General features: G+C 45.9%; 1 protein-coding gene across 3 annotated transcripts in view; it reads left to right on the top strand.

Annotated features, from left to right (window-relative positions):
- The first annotated feature begins 1,615 nt into the window (after positions 1–1,615).
- vps54 (VPS54 subunit of GARP complex) overlaps positions 1,616–26,572 on the top strand; it is a 48,369-nt gene continuing 23,412 nt past the window's right edge. Inside the window, exons 1-9 of one of the 3 annotated variants that reach the window (XM_078273134.1) lie at positions 1,616–1,786; positions 6,683–6,848; positions 7,866–8,107; positions 16,399–16,483; positions 17,431–17,465; positions 17,579–17,710; positions 18,399–18,784; positions 20,532–20,658; positions 22,294–22,323. In XM_078273134.1, coding sequence (XP_078129260.1) covers positions 6,713–6,848; positions 7,866–8,107; positions 16,399–16,483; positions 17,431–17,465; positions 17,579–17,710; positions 18,399–18,784; positions 20,532–20,658; positions 22,294–22,323 — 1,173 coding nt within the window. In that variant the 5' untranslated portion in view covers positions 1,616–1,786; positions 6,683–6,712. The remainder of the gene's footprint in view (positions 1,787–6,682; positions 6,849–7,865; positions 8,108–16,398; positions 16,484–17,430; positions 17,466–17,578; positions 17,711–18,398; positions 18,785–20,531; positions 20,659–22,293; positions 22,324–26,572) is intronic. The other 2 variants (XM_078273142.1, XM_078273151.1) reach the window with 2 other exon arrangements.

Genomic DNA, 26,572 nt, shown 5'->3' on the forward strand with positions numbered 1-26,572 from the left:
CTCCTCTATGCTCGCTCCTCTGTGATCCTCGATGCTCGCTCCTCGATGCTCCGACTCGCTCCTCGATGCTCGTCTCCTCCTCTATGATCCCTCCACTTCCGTCCTCGCTCCTCCTCTGTGCTCGCTCCTCCCTCTGTGATCCCTCCTCGATGTCTCATCTCCTCTCGTGATCCCTCTCACTCGATGCTCGCTCTCGCTCCTCGTGCTCGCTCCCTCGATCCCTCCTCGATGCGCACTGCTCCCTCGATGCTCGATCCCTCCCTCTGTGATCCCTCCCCTCTCGCTCCTCGGCTCCTCGTCTGCGATCCTCCTCGTGCTCCTCCTCGCTGCTCGGCTCCTCGATGCTCGCTCCTCCTCTGTGATCCCTCCTCGATGCTCACTCCTCGCTGCTCGCTCCTCGATGCTCGCTCCTCCCTCTGTGATCCCTCCTCGACGCTCGTTCCTCGATGCTCGCTCCTCCCTCTGTGATCCCTCCTCAATGCTCGCTCCTCGCTCCTCGCTCCTCGATGCTCGCTCCTCCCTCTGTGATCCCTCCTCGATGCTCACTCCTCGCTCCTCGCTCCTCGATGCTCGCTCCTCCCTCTGTGATCCCTCCTCGCTCCTCGCTCCTTTGGGCAGAAATAAGAGCTATGAGACGGCCTTCACCGAGGAGGGACAGAGGAGCGGTCAGAAAAGGGCCAAGACGTCTACCATCATTATTCCAATATTTATCCGATTTATTTTCCTTTCGTGTGGAAATTTCTACCAAAAGCAAATCAGTACTTTGTCATAATTATTGACCCTGTTTTTTTTTTTTCTTGCTTTTTTACTTAATCTTCTACCAAAGCAAATCCAATATGTCATTTTTTTAATCTCATATTCCTATAATGCTCATATGATCTTCCTTTAAAGCTAAATATTACAATAAAGCCATCCTTTTATCTGATTTATGTGCAGTGCTCTTATCGCATTATCTGGTAATTAAATACATTAAAATAAACTTGTTTTATAACATTAGTTCAAGTTGTCATAAATGTGACTGCACATCTGTAGTTTTGGAGGCTTTTCTAAAACAAACTAACACTTTATAATAATGGTACGCATCGTATACTCAAGTAATAAGCTCCATATTTCTATGAGGATATAGAATATAATAGTATAGGATATAGTATAATAATAGATATAGATTTCTATAGACCCAGTGGTGGACTGTAACTAAGTTCATTTACTTAAGGTACTTTACGGAAGTACAAATGTTGACGAACTTGTACTTTACTTGAGTTATTTAATAGTAATTTAAATTAATTTTATTTTATTTTATTTTATTTTATTTTATTTTATTTTATTTTATTTTATTTTATTTTATTTTTATTTAATTTAATTTAATTTAATAGTAATTTAAATTAATTTTATTTTATTTTATTTTATTTTATTTTATTTTATTTTATTTTATTTTATTTTATTTTATTTTATTTTATTTTATTTTATTTTATTTTATTTTATTTTATTTTATTTTATTTTATTTTATTTTATTTTATTTTATTTTATTTTATGTATCGACCGCTGGCCAGCAGGTGGCAGCAGCGAGCTTTGGTGAAAACAGAAGACAGAAGAAGCGGCCTCTGGCTGGCCCTCCTCCCGCAGTGCATCATGGTCGGTGTATCTGCTGCTGCTACTGTGTGTCCGGTTGTTTTCCTCCCGGTTCCTCCGGTATTCCTGTGATGTTGAAGAGGAGAAACGCCGGTTGCTGTGCTTCACACGACAGGTACGGAGGCGGCCGAAGCCCCGCTGTCACGGAACTTTCCCGGTGTGTGTCTTTTATTTCATTTCCCCTTATCAGAGTTTCTAGCTGTTAGCTGCCTGGCTAACCTGCTAGCATTAGCCAGTCTACGTGTAACCCCGACAACATTAGCTTTAGCATTAGCTTTGACACAGGCCGCGGGTATTCAGAGCCTTTATCAGCCCTGTCATCGAAAGTGAAATGTTGTGTAGTGTGTTTTTTCGTTACCGTTTAGTGTTGACTTCACTGTCAGCTCAGTGGATTTAACGCTAACAGATTAATCAGTGAATGCACGGGAACTAAGCTAAAGCTAGCTGGCTAGCCTCTGTCACAGCTGCCTGTCCTGTTGGAAGACAGCAGTATCGGAATGTAACTAAGTACATTTACTCAAGTAATGTCTACACAGTTTAAGGTACGTGTGTGTGTGTGTGTGTGTGTGTGTGTGTGTGTGTGTGTGTGTGTGTGTATAGGAGTGTGTGTGTGTACTTAAGAACTTTACACACATTTTATGGTACTTGTACTTTTGTGTGTGTGTGTTTTAGGAGTGTGTGTGTAGGAGTGTGTGTGTTTGTAGGAGTGTGTGTGTGTTTGTAGGAGTGTGTGTGTGTTTGTAGGAGTGTGTGTGTGTTTGTAGGAGTGTGTGTGTGTGTTTGTAGTAGTGTGTGTGTGTTTGTAGTAGTGTGTGTGTGTGTTTGTAGTAGTGTGTGTGTGTGTTTGTAGTAGTGTGTGTGTGTGTAGGAGTGTGTAGGTGTGTGTGTGTTTGTAGGTGTGTGTGTGTAGGAGAGTGTGTGTGTACTTAAGATCTTTGGTACATATTTTAAGGTACTTGTACTTCTGTGTGTGTGTGTGTGTGTTTAGGAATGTGTAGGAGTGTGTGTGTTTAGGAGTGTGTGTGTACTTGTGTACACATTTTAAGGTACTTTATTTAAGTATTTCTTTTTCTATACACCTCAGAGGTAGATATTGTACTTTGTACTCCACTACTTTTGTCTGACAGCTGTAGTTACTTTCCAGATGTTTTCCATCCCTTCCTGTCCAGTGAAAGCCTCGTATCTCCAGATGTGTTGATGTTGAATGTTCGTGATGAACTGAAGGATGAAGTTTTCTAGAGATGCACCGATTACAACGTTCTAGGCCGATTCTGATTTCATGTTTTCTAACCATTTTACAGCACACACATATTTATTTTCTATCTTTTCTTTAATAGAACATGTGTTGAACAGATGATGGATCACTATAAAACAGACCTATATAAATGACTCCTGCTGTGGGACATTAACACACATCTAAAGAGCAACGTTAGAACCATTTCCTTCTCTTCACGTCCAATATCCAACTAAAAAAATGTGATTTTTGGTTTTTGGCGTCATCCCTCCACGCCCTACTTCCTCCTCGCAGGTGTTGCATATTGCAAACGTGTTATCTTCTGCACACACGCTGAAGAGTCTCCAAACAGCTGACATGTTGCAGGTTAATCCACGAGGTTCCTACATGTGGGAGAACAGCACAGACGCGAGCTTCACACCGCGAGCTGGTACACGCCACACGGCGGAGAAGTTGAGAGAAAGAGACTGGGCTGTGGCGTCCGTGTGTGCGTGCGTCCTTGAGAACTGTAACACGTGTAACTTCTGTTTATCGTATGTACAGTACAGTATCGGTGCATCTCTAAAGTGTTCCGTTATGTTTCCTTCTTAAAGGTCCAGTGTGTGGGAATGTCTCCCATCTAGCGTTGAGATCATATATCGCAATCAACTCTTTTTTGATGGTGGCGGTAAATATTCATGACAAAGGACACGTTTGTGAACGGGCAACACGGACTTTGATAATGAACAACTGAACGCGTTACACACTCTGACTTTAAAAGCTAAATAAAGGCTTTAAAAAGCCTCTCGGATCAGCTGGAAAATACATCGTCACAAAGCTGGAAACAGCTGTTTTTCTGACACCGTGAGAAGTTAAAAAAAAAAACGTTTTAGAGATACGTGGTTGTCACAGGACAGCGACGCTACAAACATGATCTTATAGACCATGATGCATTGCTGTAGATTAAACTACCCAATAATGGCGTTTTTCCATTACATGGTACCTGCTCGACTCGCCTCTACTCGACACACTGTGCGTCCGTTTTCCGTTGCAGATGTTAGTACCGCCTCAGCGTGGCTGGTCGTTATATGCCGGCTCGACGCACACAAGTATAAACATCAGGCCACTTGAGCTTGTTTTCCAGTTCTGTGGAGGCTCCACGCAGAGCTTTCTCCGTAGCCTATGTAAGTGGCCTGATGTTTATACCTGTGCGCTGGTGCGTGCGTCGAGCCGGCCGTGTGTGTGTGTACGTGGCTACGGCAAAAGCTCTGCCTGGAGCCTCCGCAGAACTGTAAAACAAGCGGCGCCGCAGGAAACTGCCGTGACCTAACGCGACACCCAGAACGTGGAAGGTGTGTTGTTGTTGCCAGAAGACACATTTAGTTTCAGATGAAGCTGGAGGCAGCAAATAAACACAGCTGGCTGAACTAGTTAAGTGGAAGAAGTCAAAGAGCCAGAGATACAGAACGTTATTTACCTTGTACACACACTCGATACACACAGGTCCTTAATCTACCGCCGCGTCTCAGTCAGTAAGTGACCCGACAAATGTAAATAAACATGAACACTAAATCAACACTTAAAACCTAGGTAACGTACACAGAGGTCATCAATCTATAGCTGAAGTCTCTTTTATATAGACCTTAGTGGTCCCCTAATACTGTATCTGAAGTCTCTTTTATATAGACCTTAGTGGTCCCCTAATACTGTATCTGAAGTCTCTTTTATATAGACCTTAGTGGTCCCCTAATACTGTATCTGAAGTCTCTTTTATATAGACCTTAGTGGTCCCCTAATACTGTATCTGAAGTCTCTTTATATAGACCTTAGTGGTCCCCTAATACTGTATCTGTGTGGGGCTATTTTAATTCCAAAGGCCAAGGGAACTTTATCAGGATCATAGTATTCTGGATCCATGAAATAACTGGCCTTTCAAAATAAAAGTCTGCCTGCCTCTATGGGAATCTAACATAGGGGTGAACTGACTTATGCCCCCCTGTATTTTAAGGAAGAACATTTATTTATTTACGATACATTATTCATTCATTAAGACAGAGACACACACACACACACACAGACACACACACACACAGAGACACACACACACAGAAAGACAGACACACACACACACAGTCTTTTTCTGTATAATCATTGTTTTTGGAGAGAGACAGTCACAATTACGTAGTGCTGGGTCATTTATTGTACCTAAATTTTAGGGCTGCAATCGATTACTCAGCGTCTAGATGTGACGGTCCCGGTGTCACGGTCCCGGGGTCGCCCCCGCTGCACGGAACAAACTAAAAACACTTTCAGTTCGGGTCTGAACGCCTGACTGCAGACAAACTCACTGTGAACAGGTGTGACTTCCTGTACTTCAGAGAGGCTGACGCATTATTCTGTGTGTTCATATTGTCACCATCAACACATCATGTGTCTGTTTCTCGATACTCTCTGACTTCCTGTCAACATCGAGCCCAGTGGTTCCTACTAAAGACGTAAATCTCTTAATTTAAGATACGTTTAATCAGTAATTTCCTAACGACTAGTAACAAGTTAACCGCTGGTAGTTTTTATCCAACGAACAGCAGGAAATGGAGCATTTCTTGGGGACTATTTTCAGCGGCGGATTAATCCACATTTGGTGCTCTAGTGCAGTCATCCCCAAACTGTCCCAAACATTTCTGCCTCCCCACGGTGTTAGAAATAGGGCTGCGTTGTTAGGGTGCATGACGCGTCACTGGGCAGAAGAGACGCTGTCCGAATAACTAGCCAGTTCTGTCTGTCTGTCTGTCTGTCTGTCTGTCTGACAGTCAGTCAGTCAGTCACCGGCCCCCACTGTTAAAAAAAAATCCTAAAGGAAACACTGACGGTAGCCGCTGTGTGCAGTTTCTTTTAACGAGCCTGTTGTACTGATGAGATGACCAGTTGTAGTGCTGGTAAGCCTGTTAAGAGGTGCGGATTAGTTCATGTAGGACTGTGTGTTGACATATTTCATTATGTGTATTACGAGGTGGTAATTGTTGATTACAGATAGTGGTCCACACACACGGAGGGTTTGAAAACCCCTGGAGTAGTGAGTAGTTGTTCAAGGCTCTTTAGTTTGTGTGCAGAAGTTCGTCAGGGTTTACCCAGGCTGCTTCACTGCTCTCCGTCCACAGCGACGGGATCTGTTGTTCCATTTCCTTTGACCTATTCTTTCTTCTTTCTACTGTCTTTTGTTCTTAGTTGTTCTTGTCGATTTTTGGAATTTTTTGGTCACTTTTGTCGCCCTAGTGTTGCCTTCCTTCTTTCTCTTTCCAACCTTAACAAACGGTGTACGTACATATAAAACATGTTTGACACTAATGGGAAACATGAATGTAAGGGACAGAGACATTAAGAATAACCATAACTAAAAGCTTCTCATCACATCCTATTAGATTTGACACAGCTTCTCAATCAGCCATTGGTCATTTCCACCTTGTTGAAGAAAGAATAAGAGGATTATTTCCGACCTATTCTTGCCTTCCTTCCTTCTCTCTCCCGTCTTTGTCCAAGTTTTTGTCTCCTTTCTTCATCATCATCTAAATGTTGTCCAGGTCCAAGGCTGTAGTTTAGTGAATCTATCGCTGACGTCGCTGTATTCTTCCTCTTTATAGACACTTTGTTTTTCTACCAAACATTATTCACGCTGGTTAGAGGGTACATGGCTTAAAAACGCTGTTCAAACCAGTGCTCTAGGAGCTGCTGGTTTGAGTCTGAGATGTGTTGACAGGAGAAACGCATCGACAGCCTTTCCCTTTTTAATCTAGTGTTCTTGTGTCTAACGTCAGCGCTTCCTGTGTTTGTGTCTGTCTGCAGCTAGCCTCCTGGGAGGCCAGTCCCGATGCCATGGCCTCCGGCCACGGCTCTTCCCCGGTGTCTCGCGGAGGCCGAGACGGGATCTATCGCAAGGAGCGGGACACCCCCCCGCCCCGCTGCCGGACCATCTGCTCCCTGCCCGACGTCTGCCCCAAGGAGCCCACCGGTGGGAACAACTGCAGACTGCACACTGCCCTCGCACTCGCAGACAACATTTTACAAAACAAATCCCTTGAAAACCCAAAGATAACAGTTTACGGGGATTTAAAACAAAGAAAACAAGCATGTGCTTACATTTGAGAAGCTGGAACTGGGATGTTTTGGGCTTTTTTTTGCTTCTTTAAACAAATTAAAATGACATAATTGAACCTAATTAATTTTCTGTCAATCTAATAATCATTTTAGCTCTTTACTTTATGCTCTACTTGAGTGTGTGTGTCTGGGTGTCTGTCTGTGTGTCTGTGTGCGTGTGTGTCTGTCTGCGTGTGTGTCTGTCTGTCTGTGTGCGTGTGTGTGTGTCTGTCTGTGTGCGTGTGTGTCTGTCTGCGTGTGTGTCTGTCTGTCTGTGTGCATGTCTGTCTGTCTGTCTGTCTGTGTGCGTGTGTGTCTGTGTGCGTGTGTGTCTGTGTGCGTGTGTGTCTGTCTGTCTGTGTGTCTGTCTGTCTGTGTGCATGTCTGTCTGTCTGTCTGTCTGTGTGCGTGTGTGTCTGTCTGTGTGCGTGTGTGTCTGTCTGTGTGTCTGTCTGTGTGTCTGTCTGTGTGTGTGTGTGTCTGTCTGTGTGTGTGTGTCTGTGTGTCTGTCTGTGTGCGTGTGTGTCTGTCTGTGTGTGTGCGTGTCTGTCTGTGTGCGTGTGTGTCTGTCTGTCCGTGTGTGTCTGTCTGTGTGTCTGTCTGTGTGTCTGTCTGTGTGTGTGTGTGTCTGTCTGTCTGTGTGTGTGTGTGTGTGTGTGTGTGTGTCTGTCTGTGTGTGTGTCTGTCTGTCTGTCTGTGTGCGTGTCTGTCTGTCTGTGTGCGTGTGTGTCTGTCTGTGTGCGTGTGTGTCTGTGTCTGTGTGTGTGTCTGTGTGTGTGTCTGTGTGTGTGTGTGTGTGTGTCTGTGTCTGTGTGTGTGTGTCTGTGGATGTCACAGTTTGTAATTAAATGTGGCTGAGGTCGTATAACTCGCGACTCTTGTTTTCCTGCAGGTGAGGGGCGGGGCCTGTGTGAGGGTCCTTCCGTGGTGGCGGAGTACGACAGGTGGACCGTGTACAGCTCGAAGGTCAACCTCCCGGCCGCGCTGAACGACCCGCGGCTCGCCAAGCGGGAGTCCGACTTTTTCACCAAAACATGGGGGCTGGACTTCGCGGAGACAGAGGTGATGCCCTCCTTCTACCTCCCCAACATCACCAGGGAACACTTTGGGCCGTACCTGCAGGAGATGGCTCAGGTAGCACACACACACACACACACACACACACACACACACACAGACACACACACAGACACACACACACACACACAGACATACACACACAGACACACAGACACACACACACACAGACAGACACACACACACACAGACACACACACGCACTGCAGCACAGACACACGACACACACAGACACACTGCAGCTCACACAGACACACACAGACAGACAGACACACACACGCGCTCACAGACACACACGCGCTCACAGACACACGACACACACACAGACACACAAAGACAGACAGACACACACACGCTCACACACACACACAGACAGACAGACACACACACGCGCTCACAGACACTGACGCTCACAGACACACACGGCACAGACACGCTCACACACACACACAGACAGACAGACACACACACACAGACACACACAGACAGACAGACGCTCACACAGACAGACACACACACGCTCACAGACACGCTCACACACACACACGACGCACCCAGAGACATACACACAGGCTCGCACACAGACACACACAGACACTCATACACACACACACACGCTCGCTCACAGACACTCATACACACACACACACACACACGCTCGCTCACAGACACACACAGACACTCATGCACTCATACACACACGCTCGCTCACAGACACACACAGACACTCATACACACACACACAGGCTCGCACACAGACACACACAGACACTCATACACACACGCTCACACAGACACTCATACACACACGCTCGCTCACAGACACACACACACGCTCACAGACACACACACACACGCTGCGTGTCATGTTTGTGTTCGGTCATGTTTGTGTTCAGGTCATGTTTGTGTTCAGGTCATGTTTGTGTTCAGGTCATGTTTGTGTTCAGGTCATGTTTGTGTTCAGCCTCGCCTCGTGGGGGTGTCGGGAACCTGTCGAAGCCGTTTCAGCGCCGACGGTTTCTTTTATAGACTCAATACTAAGGCTGCAACTAACGATTATTTTCTTTGTCAGTTAATGGATTAGTTGTCTGTTCCATCAAAACATCAGAACGATTGTCCAACTCCCGACTTCTGAATTTCACATCACACATTTCTAGTTATGTATGAGCATGTGAGACTTGTTAAAAACATTTAGGGCGTTTTCACACCTACCACACACACACACACACACACACACAGAGACACACACACACACACACAGACAGACACATACACACACACACACACACACACACACACACACACACACACAGAGACACACACACACACACACACACACACAGAGACACACACACACACACACAGACAGACACATACACACACACACACACACAGACAGACAGACACATACACACAGAGAGAGAGAGACACATACACAGAGAGAGACAGACACATACAGAGAGAGAGAGACAGACACATACACAGAGAGACAGACAGACACATACACAGAGACAGACAGACACATACAGAGAGAGACAGACAGACACAGACACATACACAGAGAGACAGACAGACACATACACAGACACACACAGACAGACAGACAGACACATACACACAGAGAGAGAGAGAGAGAGAGAGACACATACACAGAGAGAGAGACAGACACATAGACAGACACATACAGAGAGAGAGAGAGAAACACATACACAGAGAGGGAGACACACACACACAGACACACACACACACACACACACACACACACACACACACACACACACACACACACACACACACACACATAGAGACACACACACACATAGAGACACACACACACACACTTCAGTTTCAACAGTCTTACAGACCAAAAACATTCCCACTTTCTGCCCGCTCTATCTGCTCTCCACTAAAACCTGCCGCGGCGTTGTTGTTCTACTACGTGTGTATTTATGATTGATGAGTCAGCTGTTGTCTGTGTGAAGCCATAGTGGTGCACCATAGACGGAGATATTTATGGGAAACACACTCATGTGACCCAGTGGAGGAGCCACACATTGAGACATCTGTGTTTCCTTCTGCTCTACTGAATGTCGTTATTATTTGATAAAATCATCAGGGAAACACTCTCAGGAAATGAAATGAGCCTCTGGGTTGTTTTACAGAATCTGGGACACGTTTCTGTTTTGGTAGTCTGCGTTCAGCAACATAATAGCTTAGATAGCTAGAGGAGTCGATGATTTAAACCTGACAGCACTTTGTTTATCGAGTCATGCTTTGATTTTTTTTGTGCTGACATTTTCGGACCTTACAAAGTGTTAAAATATCTTGAGGTTAGTTATTATTTCCGCTGTGTAATGTCGTGTTTCTCCACTTGACAGACATCACAAACTGCGTCATCAGCAGCAGTTTGTGTTTAACCTTTTCTCATTTTTGCTGTTTAAAGTTTCACTAAGTTCCGCTAGTTTGCTCAAACAGCAGCTTTTGATTCCTTTTTTACTATCACTTGGCCTCTTATTCACGTCCATATAGCTGTAAAATGATATAAAAAGTTTAGAAATCCCCAGATAGGCCCACATGGTTTCACTTCCAGGCTGAGGTGTGAACAGACTTTGTCACCTGGACCGACTTCTTTCTATTCCTGTAACAGCGGTCCAGTTCTTAGAAATTGTGTTCATTTCCTCCTCAAGACAAAAGAACAGTTGGCAAACGTTCCTCTGATGCTTCCTTATGACTTGTTGTGTGCTGGTTTATTGTTCTCATTGGACAACAGGATCTGTGGCTTTTGGAAGTTTTGTGTTTTGGTTTTTATTAAATGAACACGCCGACTTATTGGGACTTTAGCTTATTCACCGTAATCCCCCAGAGTTATGTAAGTCCATACATACCCTGAGGAGCAGAGAGTTTGCCTGGAGTGCTGCGAAGAAATCCCTCCGCCCAAGTAGCAGAAGTAGCAGTGCTTCGCCTTCTGAGAATATAGTTCCCAGTATGTATACGGTTAGAAGATGGCTGTGTGTCATGTGACCTTGTTATTAGTACACGCTGTGACTATACATGTCACAACATGTAAACAGGAACATGTTGGTGTTATTTTGTCACTTATTGGGAGCAGTAGGCTAGATGGAGCCAGTTACCTCCAGGATCTGTGCTAAGCTAGGCTAGACGGACCAGTTACATCCAGGATCTGTGCTAAGCTAGGCTAGATGGAGCCAGTTACCTCCAGGATCTGTGCTAAGCTAGGCTAGATGGAGCCAGTTACCTCCAGGATCTATGCTAAGCTAGGCTAGATGGAGCCGGTTACCTCCAGGATCTGTGCTAAGCTAGGCTAGACGGAGCCGGTTACCTCCAGGATCTGTGCTAAGCTAGACTAGATGGAGCCAGTTACCTCCAGGATCTGTGCTAAGCTAGGCTAGACGGACCGGTTACATCCAGGATCTGTGCTAAGCTAGGCTAGACGGAGCTGTTTACATCCAGGATCTGTGCTAAGCTAGGCTAGATGGAGCCAGTTACCTCCAGGATCTGTGCTAAGCTAGGCTAGACGGAGCCGGTTATCTCCAGGATCTGTGCTAAGCTAGGCTAGACGGACCGGTTACATCCAGGATCTGTGCTAAGCTAGGCTAGACGGACCGGTTACATCCAGGATCTGTGCTAAGCTAGGCTAGATGGAGCCAGTTACCTCCAGGATCTGTGCTAAGCTAGGCTAGATGGAGCCGGTTACCTCCAGGATCTGTGCTAAGCTAGGCTAGATGGAGCCAGTTACCTCCAGGATCTGTGCTAAGCTAGGCTAGACGGAGCCGGTTACCTCCAGGATCTGTGCTAAGCTAGGCTAGATGGAGCCGGTTACCTCCAGGATCTGTGCTAAGCTAGGCTAGATGGAGCCGGTTACCTCCAGGATCTGTGCTAAGCTAGGCTAGACGGAGCCGGTTACCTCCAGGATCTGTGCTAAGCTAGGCTAGATGGAGCCAGTTACCTCCAGGATCTGTGCTAAGCTAGGCTAGACGGAGCCGGTTACCTCCAGGATCTGTGCTAAGCTAGGCTAGATGGAGCCAGTTACCTCCAGGATCTGTGCTAAGCTAGGCTAGACGGAGCCGGTTACCTCCAGGATCTGTGCTAAGCTAGGCTAGATGGAGCCAGTTACCTCAGGATCTGTGCTAAGCTAGGCTAGACGGAGCCGGTTACCTCCAGGATCTGTGCTAAGCTAGGCTAGATGGAGCCGGTTACCTCCAGGATCTGTGCTAAGCTAGGCTAGATGGAGCCAGTTACCTCCAGGATCTGTGCTAAGCTAGGCTAGACGGAGCCGGTTACCTCCAGGATCTGTGCTAAGCTAGGCTAGACGGAGCCGGTTACCTCCAGGATCTGTGCTAAGCTAGGCTAGATGGAGCCGGTTACCTCCAGGATCTATGCTAAGCTAGGCTAGATGGAGCCGGTTACCTCCAGGATCTGTGCTAAGCTAGGCTAGATGGAGCCAGTTACCTCCAGGATCTGTGCTAAGCTAGGCTAGATGGAGCCAGTTACCTCCAGGATCTGTGCTAAGCTAGGCTAGACGGAGCCAGTTACCTCCAGGATCTGTGCTAAGCTAGGCTAGATGGAGCCAGTTACCTCCAGGATCTGTGCTAAGCTAGGCTAGACGGAGCCAGTTACCTCCAGGATCTGTGCTAAGCTAGGCTAGATGGAGCCGGTTACCTCCAGGATCTGTGCTAAGCTAGACTAGATGGAGCCGGTTACCTCCAGGATCTGTGCTAAGCTAGGCTAGACGGAGCCGGTTACATCCAGGATCTGTGCTAAGCTAGGCTAGATGGAGCCGGTTACCTCCAGGATCTGTGCTAAGCTAGGCTAGATGGAGCCGGTTACCTCCAGGATCTGTGCTAAGCTAGGCTAGACGGACCGGTTACATCCAGGATCTGTGCTAAGCTAGGCTAGACGGACCGGTTACATCCAGGATCTGTGCTAAGCTAGGCTAGACGGAGCTGGTTACATCCAGGATCTGTGCTAAGCTAGGCTAGATGGAGCCGGTTACCTCCAGGATCTGTGCTAAGCTAGGCTAGATGGAGCCGGTTACCTCCAGGATCTGTGCTAAGCTAGGCTAGATGGAGCCGGTTACATCCAGGATCTGTGCTAAGCTAGGCTAGCGATAGGGGCGTCAGACAGAGTTACGACACGCACGGAGATGAGAAGGGTATGTCTGGACTAGGGCTGTCAGCATTAACACGTTAATAACGATGCAAATAAGGGTCGAGCATAATGCGTTCACTTTTTTTAATCGTATTAATCACATGCCGCCATTTATTCATTCATTTATTTTCACTTCACTCGGCTTTGCGTTGTGCCTAACAGGCTACTATTTTGCCGTAGTTCCTCCTAACACATCCTGCTGCTGCAGGAATAGCGACGCTGATTTCGGTCCCTCATTCTGGTGCCACTGATATGTCTGCTCTTCTCTCTGCTGCTCTGAAACAGACGATACAGGCAACAGAAACACCGCTGCACGTGACGCTAGTTAACGCTACACTCGACAGCAGCTAACGTTAGCCTACCGCTAGCTAGTTAACACTATACTCGACAGCAGCTAACGTTAGCCTACCGCTAGCTAGTTAACACTATACTCGACAGCAGCTAACGTTAGCCTACCGCTAGCTAGTTAACACTATACTCGACAGCAGCTAACGTTAGCCTACTGCTAGCTAGTTAACACTATACTCGACAGCAGCTAACGTTAGCCTACCGCTAGCTAGTTAACACTATACTCGACAGCAGCTAACGTTAGCCTACCGCTAGCTAGTTAACACTATACTCAACAGCAGCTAATGTTAGCCTACCGCTAGCTAGTAGCTGGATTAAACACGATTAAAATGCTGACAGCTAACGCTAAACGGTGTAAAGTGTGACTGTGTTTTACTGTAGAGGATTCAACACCGGGATGTAACAATCTGCAGCTGCCGTCGGAGAAACAACACAGACGGTGCGTTCAATGAAACTGGTAAACTACAGCCTCGTGGTGCATTTGAAGTTATTGTAAATGTCCTTTCCCATCTGGTTGTTGTTTTTGTCGTTCAACAGCAATTTACTAGTGAAATAAGTTATTGTTATACATTATTATTAAACATTTAATGTTGACCATATGGCCTTAGCAATAAACAAGCCTAAAAAGTATCGGTTCAGGAACCGTTAAGGCACCGTTACCGTTTTAAAAGTACCGCTTTAGCACCGGTATCCAAACCAAACAATACCCAACCCTAATACTGACTCTAGAGTCATGTGTGACTAGATTAAATATATAATAAACAAATACAAACCTTAAAATCAGTTCATAAAGTCACTTTCTTTGCATTCATTTGATCCCCAGTTAAGATCCTCTGGTAAGAACGGCTTTCATTGTTAATATGGACTTAAAAACTGTTCTGAAATGCGATGAAACATGTGATTAATGGCGATTAAGAAAATGTAATCGTTTGACAGCCCTAGTATGGACTTACCTAACTCTGGGGGATACGGTTAATAAGACAAAGTCCCAATAAGTCGGTCCCTTTAAGCGCCCCCTTCAGGCTAACCTTCACATTTACTTCGGCAGTTATAGCGCGTTCCATTAGTTATTAGCACTAACGTCTTATTTGTGTCTCACTAAATCAGTCGTACACACAGTCCTGTCTATCTTCTATCTGTGGACACGTTGTTATTCTGTTTGTATGCACAAAATACAGCGTAATGCCTTGTTATTAACTGGTATTGCTAACAATGGCTAACCTGGCTAGAGCTAACCCACACAATGCGGCATTCAACGGAACGTGCTATTAAGCTGCGTTCGCCGGTCCTCAGACCCGTTCTCTTAATACATCCATGCCTCAGACATCTGCCGAAAACGCAGGTCTTTGATTCATTTTGAATGGAGGTAGTGCGTATTTGGAGGCGTGTGCAAAAGTTGAGCAAAGATCAGACTTGTCAGAGTGTTTTGAGGCGGTGTGAGAGTCTCGTACAGGAAACAGGAAGCATCACTGCCTCTATCTCTGCCACAAGAAAGTTTTAAAACCCCAAACACAAGCTCTGAACTGCCTGGGAGTTTGGGGAACAGCTGACGGTTTCCTCAGTCTCATTTCTTTCTCTTTCTCCGCGAAATAAAGCTGCCTTCAATTGCGGTAGGAAATGTTGAGATCTATAAACGATCTGACGGAAACATTGGAGAGTTGAAGCACACCGCAGGACGCGGTTTCACTAACACTCCGACCGCCGCGCAACCCTGTGGAAAATCTCTGGATGTCTTTTCTTTTGTTCAGTTCAGTCACCGAAAGAACGAGATCCAGGGTACAAGCGGCCGAGATGGGTTTCCTCAGGAGGGTAGCTGGCGTCTCCCTTAGAGATAGGGTGAGAAGCTCAGTTATCCGTGAGGAGCTCGGAGTAGAGACGCTGCTCCTTCACGTCAAAAGGAGCCAGTTGAGGTGGTTCGGGCATCTGGTAAGGATGCCCCCTGGGCGCCTCCCTAGGGAGGTGTTCCAGGCACGTCCAGCTGGGAGGAGGCCTCGGGGAGGATCCAGGACTAGGTGGAGGCACGTCCAGCTGGGAGGAGGCCTCGGGGAAGACCCAGGACTAGGTGGAGGGACGTCCAGCTGGGAGGAGGCCTCGGGGGAGACCCAGGACTAGGTGGAGGGACGTCCAGCTGGGAGGAGGCCTCGGGAAGACCCAGGACTAGGTGGAAGGACGTCCAGCTGGGAGGTGGTCTCGGGAAGACCCAGGACTAGGTGGAGGGACGTCCAGCTGGGAGGAGGCCTCGGGGGAGACCCAGGACTAGGTGGAGGGATTATATCTCTAACCTGGCCTGGGAACGCCTCGGGATCCCCCAGTCGGAGCTGGTTAATGTGTCTCGGGAAAGGGAAGTTTGGGGTCCCCTGCTGGAGCTGCTGCCCCCACGACCCGATACCGGATAAGCGGACGAAGATGGATGGATAGCTCAGTCACGTTATTATGTGCTCGATGGTGTTTTAAGCCCCCAACGTCGTCTTCCAGGCAGGATTTGCCTAATCCTGCCTGGAAGACGACGTTGGGGGCTTAAAACACCAAATACCTTATTATGCCAAATGGGAAACTTGATCTGCAGTCAGGAGTGCAAGATAATAAAAAAAAACACATACAATGTACAAATAAACAAAAAGACTACTATACAAAGTCATGTACAGAAATGTTCCCTCTACGTAAAGAAAAAACACTATTTTCACACAACACCACAGGAGCAATCTCTGAAAATTGTACATTACACGTGCAAATTGGCTCTTGGTCTGAACGTGCCGTTAGTGTGGCTTTAGATGTCGAGTTGAAACCAAAAACAGCTGAATCTTTCTGTCTTTCTGTGTTTTTATTATCAGAGGGAAAGAATCCATGAACGCTGCAAGACGATCTGTCCCAACAAAGACGACGTGGACGCTGTCTCCAGTATCACCACCAATCATGGTATGAATTATTAAACAGCTGCTGCTGCTGGGCAATAAAACGACCAGTGGAAGCACACATCGCCTTCAGACACACACACACACACACACACACACACAGAGGTTTGTTTCACTATCTTTGTGGGGACCCGTCATTGACATAATGCATTCCCTAGCCCCTTACCCTAACCTTAACCATCCCAACTAAATGCCTAACCTTAACCCTTACCCTCACCCTAACCAGAACCTCATTCTAACAATAATCCTAAAACCAAGTCTTAACCCTCAAACAGACCTTTAACCTTGTGGGGTCCAGCATTTTGGGCCCCACAAAGCTGTGCAGACCCCACAAGTATACTGGACTCCCGGTTTTAGTAAAACAAGCACACACACACACACACACACACACACACACACACACGCACGCACGCAGGCAGACAGACACACACACACACAGAGACACACAGAGACACACAGACAGACAAACACACATACACACACATACAGACAGACACACACACACACACACACACAAACACACACACACACACACAGACAGACACACACACATACAGACAGACACACACACACACACACACACACACACACGCTGGACATGCCTGAAATTTTAATATGTGACCTGACGAGCAAACTAGGGCTGCTAGATTATGGAAAGAAACACAACCACAATTATTTTGGTCAATATTGAAATCAGGATTATTTAACACGATTACTTGTTGAGTTACTCGTTCTTTTGTAATATTATTATTATTATTATTATTATTATTATTATTATTATTACGGTAGATTGCAATCCAAGGAATATCGTGACAAAAGAATAAAACTCCAATCAGTTTTTACTCATGCATCAAAGAGTATTGTAGTTCAGAATGTAGAATGAACTCAAACACAGCTGACTATTTGGACAATAACAAGTGACTGATTCAGAGCTTTTCCTGTTTTTTTAAGACAAATCCCGAGCTGAGTTGGAACAAGTCCCGAAGGTACCAAGTCTACTTTGATTCTCTGGTTTTTTTAATTGGCTCTGAGTCGTAGAAAACTGAAGCTTTTACTCTGTAACTCTCTTTAACTACTACTTGTGTTTTTAAACGTGCAGATCTTCATGAAGCCTGACTTTGCTCTGGAGGACCCGGCCACCTTCAACGCCGTGTTGCCCTGGTCGCACTTCAACAGCGCCGGGGGCAAGAGCAGCAGAGACGTGGCCTCGTCCAAACTGCTGCAGGAGAAGGTGAACGCACTCATCCGCTCTGCACAAAACCCACATCACCAGGGCTGTCAACGAATATTCTTAATTCATATATATATATATATATATATATATATATATATATATATATAAAAGTGCTGTCAGTTAAACGCGTTATTAGCAGTGTCAATATTTTTATCGAGAGCCTAACGTTCTTTTTGGCCTAGCAATCTTTGTAGTTTTTTCACATGCTGTTGCAACAACTAGTAACGTTAGAAAAACTACAACACCACACCAGATCTAGCTAGACCGGAAACACAACAACAGGCACGCAGCACACACTTGTCTGGGCTTGCGAGCCGGCCAAAGAGCAGTAGGCTAACGTCACGTTTTGAGTGGATGGCGAGCGCGAGACGCCGAAATGGATGCCGGTAAGATTCTGAATGGAAAGTTTACTTTTAAAAAGTGAAGTAAGACCAAAGTGATCTGTGTGTTTTGTCGTTGTGAACTGAGCTATCATCGCAGCACGTCCAGTCTGAAATACCACTTGATGGCCGAGCACACAGCTGATGTCTGTGTGTATGTATGTATATATATATATATATATATATATATATATATATATATATATATATATATATATATATATATAGCTATATATAGCTGTACACATCACAGGCTTTTCTTAGAAATGTAATCTAAACTGTGACCTCTGGGTCTCTGCCTCCAGCTGAGTCACTACCTGGACGTGGTGGAAGTGAGCATCGCCCGGCAGATCTCGCTGCGCTCCGAGGCGTTTTTCCACGCCATGTCCTCGCAGCATGAGCTGCAGGACCGGCTGGAGGAGACGCAGCGGGCCGTGGCCGTCCTGCGGGGCCGCACCGCCGCCATCGACCGCGTCATGTGCCAGGGGCCTCTGCAGGCCGTCCGCACCGCCCTGACGCGCAACAACTGCGTGAAGCTGCACAACAAGCTGAAGCTGATGGCGGCGGTGCATCAGACGCAGCCGACGGTGCAGCTGCTGCTCTCCACCTCCGAGTTCGTCGGCGCGCTGGAGCTCATCTCCACCACCAAGGAGGTGCTGCAGCAGGAGCTGCAGGGAATCCACAGCTTCAGGTGAGGAGGTGGAGGAGGAGGAGGAGGAGGAGGGGGAGGAGGAGGAGTAGTAGGTGGAGGAGGAGGAGGAATTAAAGGTGCCGCAAGCGCGTTAGAAGCGTTTCCACGATGTTTATATAACATGTTGATGTTTGAAAGTCTCGAGGTTTTGACATAAATGCAGATATAATTAGAGCAGGGCGATATGGAGAAAATCAAATATCACGATATATACCTCGATATCGATACCGCAACGATATTGTAGCGTTGACTATCGGTGCTTTCACAAAACATTTACACAATGAGATGATAAATAATCATCAGTAATGTGGATATAATGACTAAGGGGGTAAAGGTAAATAACAGAACAGTTACAACAGTCTGGTAGGATCAGAACATGACATCACTTTACTGTAACGCAGCCTTTAACACCAGGAAAAGACACTTATGTTATATTAAGATATTCACAATCTAAGACGATATCTAGTCTCATATCACGATATCGATATAATATCGATATATTGCCCAGCTCTGGATATAAATGTAATTTAAAAAAAATACTAATAAATAATTATCGATTTTCAAATATTGCACCTGTCAATACAGAACAAAATATTCTGGAGCCTGTCTTTGCTGTAATCAGATCAGTATATAGTTATGTTTAACATTTCATTTTATCAATGGGAAACATACACGTGTACAGACAAGGCTAGCAGCAGCAGCAGCAGCGCCGCGTCAGACACGTTTCTGGTGTGCAAAGACATAGAAAACGCCACGCAACTGACACGCCACGCTCACGCCACGCAGCCAGTGTGAAAGAGGCCTCAGATTCCCTGAATCTATGGAGGCACAACGTAGAAGTACTCCTCTGCCTGGAAAGGTTATGAGGTTTATGTTGGACACTGACCTGAATGAGACCTGGGTACCACTGTCTCAACTTACAGAGCATGAGTTCGTAAGCTGGAAACTCCACAACATTTAACATTTCTGTGCTGGCATTTCTGTAAGGGTTAATGCCCGACGAGCTGTCCATTGTCAGGTATTAATGGAGGACGGCGAGGCGTGAGCCGTCCGACGCGCAGCAAGATCCAAAGTCAATAACATTGTGTACAATCAGTAAAAATAATGTGACAGTATGTTGAACAGCAAGACAAGCTAGCTATCCAGACATGTCATTGTCCCCAAAACAATATAACTCACTTTCACGAACAATTCTGTCCGCGATGTGTAACGTCACTGTCGGCCGCAGCCTGAAGTAGCGAGCTGAACAGCGAACGGGATGTGAGATAACGTTATTCTCTGTGAAACAAAGTCAGTCCAGAGGGGCAGTATAACTTACTTCCTGCAGCGTGAGTGTTAGCGACATCCTGTGGTGTTCAGAGGACGATGCACTGAGGATGTGTGTGTCTGTGTGTGTCTCTGTGTGTGTCTCTGTGTGTGTCTCTGTCTGTCTGTCTGTCTGTCTGTCTGTCTGTGTGTGCGATGCACCTCACAGTGTTAAAAATAACAGATTCACATTTCCTTTTTGTTTTAATGTAGCCCGTTCATTTAGAACAGTAAACAGTTTCACCAGAACTCCTTTAGTAGGTCTCCTACATCACTTTTTTATGGACACCCTGCAGCCAATCAGAATCGAGTATTCACCCAGACCATGGTATAATGTTACTTATCAGCTGACATATACACTCACTTACTTACAGGCTGTCTGACTAACTTATTTACCTACTTACTTACTTATTTACTTACTGTACTTGTGCCCGCCCCTCAGACATCTGGGCTCCCAGCTGTGCGAGCTGGAGAAGCTGATTGATAAGATGATGGTGGAGGATTTCAGCATGTACGCCCGCAGCGACCTGAACCGCAGCCTGAAGGACGAGCCGCTGGTCCTCGAGAAGGTCTGAACATTCCTCCCTCACCCCACAAAGCATTTATTCATTTTGTGACCTCTTCACACAGTATTTACCCCAATTCCAGATGGGAACGATACAGGTGGAACTTATCCTAAATGTAGTAATAGATTTTAAGGTAAAACATGTAAAAGAAATCATGTGAGGGGAGTTATTTCATGTAACATAGAGGGTGTGATTAATTTAAAACCAGTCAGTGTGGAGAAGGATATGATGACAGGAACGTCAAACTAAGAAATGCCGAAAATATAAATACTACACGATGTAGAAAAGAAACGTAAATATAGGGGTTGGAAAGGTATCTTCATCGAAGAGAGCCGGAGATTTACACTGTGTTCCAAATTATTATGCTAATGATATTTTACACTGATTTTCCTGATTTTCTCATGCGTTTGGTTGAAATATAGCTTTTGATTACAGTAAATATGACCTCCTAATGCTGCACATTCAGCAAATGACCATTTTCAGTTCTACATATTAACAATGGAAAGCCGTTCTTACCAGTGGATCTTGATTGGGAATCAAATGAATGCAAAGAAAGTGACTTTATGGACTTGATTTTAAGATTTGTAATTATTTATTTACTGTAAACAAAAGAAACGTGTGAATCTGTCATTATTGCACAATTCCTCCAAGTACCTAACTAAAAAACAAAACATCCTTATCCTTACTAACTCCTAAATAATGTTGATTCCTCACTGACGTCCAGTGATCAGCGGTTAATGAGACAGCGTTGGCAGCACCTTGCAGCTGTTCCAGTGTGGCTGCTTTCTCCGTGTCGTACAGGCTGTGTGTGGGGGGGCTGCTGTCCCACTCGACGGCAACGAGACGGGTCAGACAGCCCAGTCTCATGGCAGTTGGTGAAAAACAACACAGGACTTTCACCCAGGCGAGCGGGGATCGCGTCCCGCGTTTGCCGTTTTGTTTCCCGTAGTCTTCCTAATCACAACCGTCCTGTTATTGTGGCGCGTCCCCATCGGCCGTCCCCCGACGTGTGAGGCGTCCTTTCCCCGTAGTCGCGTCCCCAGCGGCCGCTTCCCAGCATATGAGGCGTCCTTTTCGGCCGTCTCCCGTAGGTGGTAGCTCAAGCTTGACGTGCTTTACACAACGTGCATATGGCTTTGACTCGTCTACGAGCCGTCCGGGAGTTTTGGAAAATAAAAAGCTCCATTCAGGATGTCATTGCTGCTGTGTTTCTCCATCATGTCTGCAGCCTGCAGCAGCAGGATGTGATACGAGGAAGTGGCAGCTTGATGATAAGTAACGGTGCTGCAAAGGGTCAAAACAGTAGCTGTTAGACACGACGCAAAGCCCAGTGAAGTGTAAAATAAATTAATAAATGCCGGCATGTGATTAAAAAAGAAAATGTGCATTGGATAATAATTTGGAACACAGTGTAGAGAAGTTAGTCCTAAAGAAGGAGGAATTTGTAATCCTGGGGAAGTTAACCAATGTGTGAAGAGTCTTCCAGGCTTTCCTCGGCACAAATCCGTAGAAATCTTTAAAAGCGGTTCCAGCCGTTGGGCTGAGGAGGAGAAGTGAGGATTCTTTTTCAGTCACATTTACTTTTTGGGACACTTTACGGCACGGATTTGTATTTAACGGATACTGTACCCGTCACAGGTCCACAACCCAAACGCTGCCTCACAGAAGGTGGGACTCTCTCTCACACACACACACACACACACACACACACACACACAGAGACAGACAGAGAGACACACAGACACACAGACAGAGACACACACACACACACACAGACAGAGACACACAGACAGAAAGACACAGAGAGACACACAGACAGAGACAGACAGACAGAGACACACACAGACAGACAGAGAGACAGACAGAGAGACACACACAGACAGACAGAGAGACACACACACACACACAGACAGAGAGACACACACACACAGACAGACAGAGACACACACACAGACAGACACACACAGACAGACAGAGAGACACACACACACAGACAGAGACAGACAGAGACACACACACACAGACAGAGACACACACACACACACACACACACACACACACACACACACAGACAGACAGACAGAGCACACACAGACAGAGACACACACACACACACAGACAGAGACAGACAGACAGAGACACACAGACAGAAAGACACAGAGAGACACACAGACAGAGACAGACAGACAGAGACACACACAGACAGACAGAGAGACAGACAGAGAGACACACACAGACAGACAGAGAGACACACACACACACACAGACAGAGAGACACACACAGACAGACAGAGAGACACACACACACACACAGACAGAGAGACACACACACACAGACAGACAGAGACACACACACAGACAGACACACACAGACAGACAGAGAGACACACACACACACACACAGACAGACAGAGACACACACACACACAGACAGACAGAGACACACACACACACACACACACACACACACACACACACACACACACACACACACACAGACAGACAGACAGACAGACAGACAGAGACACACAGACAGACAGACAGAGACACACACACACACACACACACACACACACAGACAGACAGACAGACAGACAGAAACAGACAGACAGAAAGACACAGAGAGACACACAGACAGAGACAGACAGACAGAGACACACACAGACAGACAGAGAGACAGACAGAGACACACACACAGACAGACACACACAGACAGACAGAGAGACACACACACAGACAGAGACAGAGACACACACACACAGACAGAGACACACACACACAGACAGACAGAGACACACACACACACACACACACAGACAGAGAGACACAGACAGAGAGACACACACACACATACATATCACATCTGAATCGCGCCTGCTGGTGAAAACATGCTGACTTGTCGCGGTGTGGGTCAGTGGTCGATCAAATCTTAATCTCTGGAGATATGTGTTTGTTTTATTGTGCTCGGAGTGCCAGACGGGTGGAGTTAACGGCTGGTAACGGCTGGTACCTGCTGGTACCTGCTGGTACCTGCTGGTACCTGCTGGTAACGGCTGGTAACGGCTGGTAACGGCTGGTAACTGCTGGTACCTGCTGGTACCTGCTGGTACCTGCTGGTAACGGCTGGTAACGGCTGGTAACGGCTGGTAACTGCTGATTCAGAGGCTGTCAGTTGAAACAACTTTCTGTTGTGTTTGTTTTAATTATTAATTATGTAATTAGTTAAACCTCTCTAATCCATCTGGCCTCCGAGCAGCTTTGAATCATTCTGAACAATAATCTTTGAGTTCGGGCTTGGCGGGTATAGTTTGTTTAATTAGATATTTATTAATATTTATTTGTAGTCGAATCATTTAGTGATAAGGTAAGGATTTTAATATTGTATGAAACTGAATATTACTTTCTATCTCCTCCCCTTCTGAGCGCGTTGTAACTCCTACGGTGGCCGTATTATTCCAAGAAGTACGACTTCCTCCGTGAGTGTTCCTTCCAGTGTAATAATAGTTTTACGTTAGACATCAAACAACGTGTTCAGTTGTTCATTCTCAAAATCTGTGCCTGTTCACAAACGTGTCCTTTTTCATGAATATTTACCACCACCATCAATTCCAAGTGATTCCTATTGGCTTGATATTAGGGCTGTCAGCATTAACGCGTTAATCACGATGCGATTAAGGGTCGAGCATAATGCGTTATTTTTTTACGCTTGCGTCGTGCCTAACAGGCTACTATTTTGCCGTAGTTCCTCCTAACACATCCTGCTGCTGCAGGAATAGCAACGCCGATTTCGGTGCCTCATTCTGGTGCCACTGATATGTCTGCTCTTCTCTCTGCTGCTCTGAAACAGACGATACAGGCAACAGAAACACCGCTGCACGTGACGCTAGTTAACGCTACACTCGACAGCAGCTAACGTTAGCCTACCGCTAGCTAGTTAACACTATACCGACAGCAGCTAACGTTAGCCTACCGCTAGCTAGTTAACACTATACTCGACGGCAGCTAACGTTAGGCTACCGCTAGCTAGTTAACACTATACTCGACGGCAGCTAACGTTAGCCTACCGCTAGCTAGTTAACACTATACTCGACGGCAGCTAACGTTAGGCTACCGCTAGCTAGTTAACACTATACTCGACGGCAGCTAACGTTAGCCTACCGCTAGCTAGTTAACACTATACTCGACGGCAGCTAACGTTAGCCTACCGCTAGCTAGTTAACACTATACTCGACGGCAGCTAACGTTAGCCTACCGCTAGCTAGTTAACACTATACTCGACGGCAGCTAACGTTAGCCTACCGCTAGCTAGTTAACACTATACTCGACGGCAGCTAACGTTAGCCTACCGCTAGCTAGTTAACACTATACTCGACGGCAGCTAACGTTAGCCTACCGCTAGCTAGTTAACACTATACTCGACGGCAGCTAACGTTAGCCTACCGCTAGCTAGTTAACACTATACTCGACGGCAGCTACCATTAGCCTACCGCTAGCTAGTTAACACTATACTCTACAGCAGCTAACGTTAGCCTACCGCTAGCTAGTTAACACTATACTCTACAGCAGCTAACGTTAGCCTACCGCTAGCTAGTTAACACTGTACTCAACAGCAGCTAACGTTAGCCTACCACTAGCTAGTTAACACTATACTCAACAGCAGCTAACGTTAGCCTACCACTAGCTAGTTAACACTATACTCGACGGCAGCTAACGTTAGCCTACCACTAGCTAGTAGCTGGATTAAACACGGTTAAAATGCTGACAGCTAACGCTAAACGGTGTAAAGTGTGACTGTGTTTTACTGTAGAGGATTCAACACCGGGATGTAACAATCTGCAGCTGCCGTCGGAGAAACAACACAGACGGTGCGTTCAATGAAACTGGTAAACTACAGCGTCGTGGTGCATTTGAAGTTATTGTAAATGTCCTTTCCCATCTGGTTGTTGTTTTTGTCGTTCAACAGCAATTTACTAGTGAAATAAGTTATTGTTATACATTATTATTAAACATTTAATGTTGACCATATGGCCTTAGCAATAAACAAGCCGTTCTTTAATGTCACCAACTGTTCAGTACCCTTCTTTTTTTTGTTTTTTACTTTCTTAAAAAGTATCGGTTCAGGAACCGTTAAGGCACCGGTACCGTTTTAAAAGTACCGCTTTAGCACCGGTATCCAAACCAAACAATACCCAACCCTAATACTGACTAGATTAAATATATAATAAACAAATACAAACCTTAAAATCAGTTCATAAAGTCACTTTCTTTGCATTCATTTGATCCCCAGTTAAGATCCTCTGGTAAGAACGGCTTTCATTGTTAATATGGACTTAAAAACTGTTCTGAAATGCTAAATAATACAATTGTAATCATGTGATGAAACATGTGATTAATCGCGATTAAGAAAATTTAATGTAATGTAACATTTGCGTTTGCATGAACTGGAGTAGACGCTCCATGTTCATGCTCCATCTATATACGTTAGCTGGTAAGAGACATACAGGACATACTGCTCCACCTTTGTGTGTGTGTGTGTGTGTGTGTGTGTGTAAGGGACATACAGGACATACTGCTCCACCTTTGTGTGTGTGTGTGTGTGTGTAAGGGACATACAGGACATACTGCTCCACCTTTGTGTGTGTGTGTGTGTGTGTGTGTGTGTGTGTGTGTGTGTGTAAGGGACATACAGGACATACTGCTCCACCTTTGTGTGTGTGTCTGTGTGTGTGTGTAAGGGACATACAGGACATACTGCTCCACCTGTGTGTCTGTGTGTGTGTGTAAGGGACATACAGGACATACTGCTCTACCTTTGTGTGTGTGTGTGTGTAAGGGACATACAGGACATACTGCTCCACCTTTGTGTGTGTGTGTCTGTGTGTGTAAGGGACATACAGGACATACTGCTCCACCTTTG

Source organism: Sander vitreus, chromosome 2 (assembly GCF_031162955.1).
Source record: "Sander vitreus isolate 19-12246 chromosome 2, sanVit1, whole genome shotgun sequence".
NCBI lineage: Eukaryota > Metazoa > Chordata > Actinopteri > Perciformes > Percidae > Sander > Sander vitreus.